This window comes from Sitophilus oryzae, unplaced genomic scaffold (genome assembly GCF_002938485.1).
Source record: "Sitophilus oryzae breed Bouriz unplaced genomic scaffold, Soryzae_2.0 scaffold_1442_pilon_pilon, whole genome shotgun sequence".
NCBI classification, from domain to species: Eukaryota; Metazoa; Arthropoda; class Insecta; order Coleoptera; family Curculionidae; genus Sitophilus; species Sitophilus oryzae.
Window position 1 is genome coordinate 2,645,610 of NW_022146107.1, and position 3,008 is coordinate 2,648,617.

A 3,008-nucleotide genomic window follows, 5' to 3' on the forward strand; every position below is an offset into this window, starting at 1 on the left:
ACACAGAGAGAGAGATGATTGATCTGACGTATTCAATTCTTGTTTTAGGTCAACGTCTAGTGATGGAGTACTCCCGGATACAGGAAACCAACGTAGTAAATTGCGAAAACGGCGTGTGAGAGGGAAAGAAATTCGAACAGTAGCATCGCAGTACCCTTGATCTATATGTATCCGATGTATGGAGAATCGATTCCCGATTCTTAAAAAAAGGATATTCGTTCTCGGCAATACCCATTGGAGTATAGTTCATACCTACAGTTGCAGCTCATCAGTCCACGAAGTTGGAACCCTGTCTCAGCAGGTGGTATTCTGGAAACGATCCTTTCCTGGGGGTGGTAACTACTTATAGAGGAAACACGAAAGGGACAGACCGACTCAGGCCCAGTTACTCGGGAAAATAGAACTAGGGTTATCTGAGTAATCTGACTTTGGTAAACTCAATCTCAGGCACCGAACCCGAATGTCTCATGGGAATCGAAAAACCGACCCAAACTCGACCTTTCTTTTTCGAATCGAGGGTATTTTCCATCCAAAAAAAATTTTAGAAAAACAATCATCCCGGCGCTCTCGGCGGCGAGGAGCTTGCGGTACTTGGCGGCGCTCACACAGAAATATGCACCAAAAATAAGCATTTTTTGCCGGCAAAGGCGGCGTTTTGGAGAAAACATAAAAGAGCTGATTTAGTAAATGCCCTAAAATGTTTTTTTTTTTTTTTCAAAATCTGAAAAATCTACAATAAACGAGGCCTCGATCAAATATTACTTAGTAGGATTTGTTTCGTTTAATATTTTTAGTGTTTTGATTTCGATAAAGAGTTTCGCTGTTGGTTAAATAGTTTGATAATATTCTTATTGTTTAAAATATCGAGTTTATTTTAAATATACTATATTTTTTTTTTTTTTTTTTGAAATATATTTTTAAAAAGGAGAATAAAAGTGAAGCTGTTTGTTCACTTTGTAAAAATAAGTTGAAGTTCTACGGCAGTACTACAAATTTAAAAAAACATTTGACCCGACTACACCCAATCCAGTACAAGCAGCTTATTGATAATTTAGAAGCTTCAACTTCAACTGAACCTCCTGAATCATTTGCGGAACAGAGAGAAGAACACACAGAAGGAAGTATTGTGAGAGGAAAAGGCCGTGCGACCGGTGATGAAAGTTCTGAACCATCGCAGCCTCAACCCAAAAGAAAAAAACAATTAAAGTTATTTGGTGGTTCTAGCACTACTGAACTTAGTGACGACAAAAAAAAAGAAATAGATGAAAAGCTGTTAAAAATGATTGTTCAAGATTTTCAACCACTGTCTTTTGTTGAAAATAAAGGTTTTAAAGACTTTTCTAAGAGCCTTAACGCTCTTTATTCAGTTCCCAGTAGGAAATATTTGACAGACACTCTCTTAAAAGACAAATTTGTCAAGGTGAAATCAAACATTAAAGAAATGTTGTGTGAGGTGAACTATGTTTCAGTGACTACGGATATATGGACCTCGGATAGTAACATTGCTTATGTAAGTTTAACATGCCATTTTAGTTATAAAGATAAGTTAAATTCTCAAGTATTGTCTACCGACGAGATTTCTGGGGCCCATACTGGTGAAAATATTGGTAACACATTAACCAAAATATTAAACGAATGGGGAATTATGGGCAAAGTCGTTACAGTTGTATCCGATAACGGAAGTAACATAAAAAATGCCATAAATGAACACCTAAAAAAGCACAATCACCCATGCGTGGCACACACTTTAAATTTATGCGTAAACGACAGCATAAAAGAAAACGAGACTTTTTCATTAATTTGTAAAAAAACTCGATCACTAGTTTCGTATTTTAAACATAGTGTACAAGCTACCGAAAAATTAAAGACAACGCAGATTCAAATGGGTTTTCCAGTTCTTAAAATTAAGCAGGATGTTTCCACAAGATGGAATTCAACTTTATTTATGTTAGAACGCCTGTTAGAGATCAAAGATGCATTATCTGTAATATTATCCAGTTTGCCTAAAGCCCCTGCTAGTTTAAACGCTACGGAATGGAGTATTGTTTGGGACTGTGTGCCAGTTCTAAAACCTATCGAGATTATAACGTCAGTGTTATCGGCAGAAAAATATCCAACAATATCTATTATCATCCCACTAATTAGAGGACTACAACACACTTTACAACATATAAATCCAACGACGGACGTTGGCATAAAATTAAAACAGTCATTATTAGAGGCGATAGGAAGAAGGCTTGTTTCACTTGAAAGAGATAAAATGGTAGCGAAGGCAACAATTTTAGACCCGAGATTTAAAGGTCTAGCTTTTGGACTGGAAGAAAATTCTAAAAACGCTGAATCTTGGATAATCGAAGAAGTAAAACAAATAATAATTGTAAAAAATAACGCGGATTCCACGTCTGAACCCGAACCAAACCTTTTAGGACCAGCAACAACATCCGATCCATCTAAAAATCTTTGGGCATTTTTTGATGACAAATTATCCCAAAAAAAATCCGTTGTAACACCGACAACAACAGCAATGTTAACTGTAAAACAATATTTGCAACTACCCAATTTAGACAGAACAAAGTGCCCATTTGAATTTTGGAGTCAAAACAAAAGTATGTTTCCGGAACTCTATGAATTGGCTCAAAAATATTTAAGCATTCCCGGAACTTCTGTCCCTTCAGAAAGAATATTTTCTAAAGCAGGACAATTAACCAATGTTCGACGAAATCGCTTACTACCCAAAAATTTGAATCAGATTATTTTTTTAAATAGTTATTATTCACACTAATGTTTTTGCTTTTAATTGTTTATTTAAATATTTAATTTGTTATTGGCTTTCAATATTTGTTGTTTATTATTTATTACTTTTATTTAACTATTAAATATCTGCGTTGAAAATATTTGTACCATTTTTTTGGTTTTCTATTTAAATTTAAAAAACATATTATATTATTATTATATATATTATTTTTTAGGTACGAACATATTTATTTCCTATTTTGTTGATAAAAATG

General features: G+C 34.4%; 1 protein-coding gene across 1 annotated transcript in view; it reads left to right on the forward strand.

Moving 5' to 3' along the window:
* Window positions 1–2,782, forward strand: part of LOC115877222 (zinc finger BED domain-containing protein 1-like) — a 6,538-nt gene extending 3,756 nt beyond the window's left edge. The window contains exons 2-3 of the mRNA XM_030893381.1: window positions 448–518; window positions 926–2,782. Coding sequence (XP_030749241.1) covers window positions 448–518; window positions 926–2,782 — 1,928 coding nt within the window. The remainder of the gene's footprint in view (window positions 1–447; window positions 519–925) is intronic.
* Window positions 2,783–3,008: the final 226 nt, after the last annotated feature.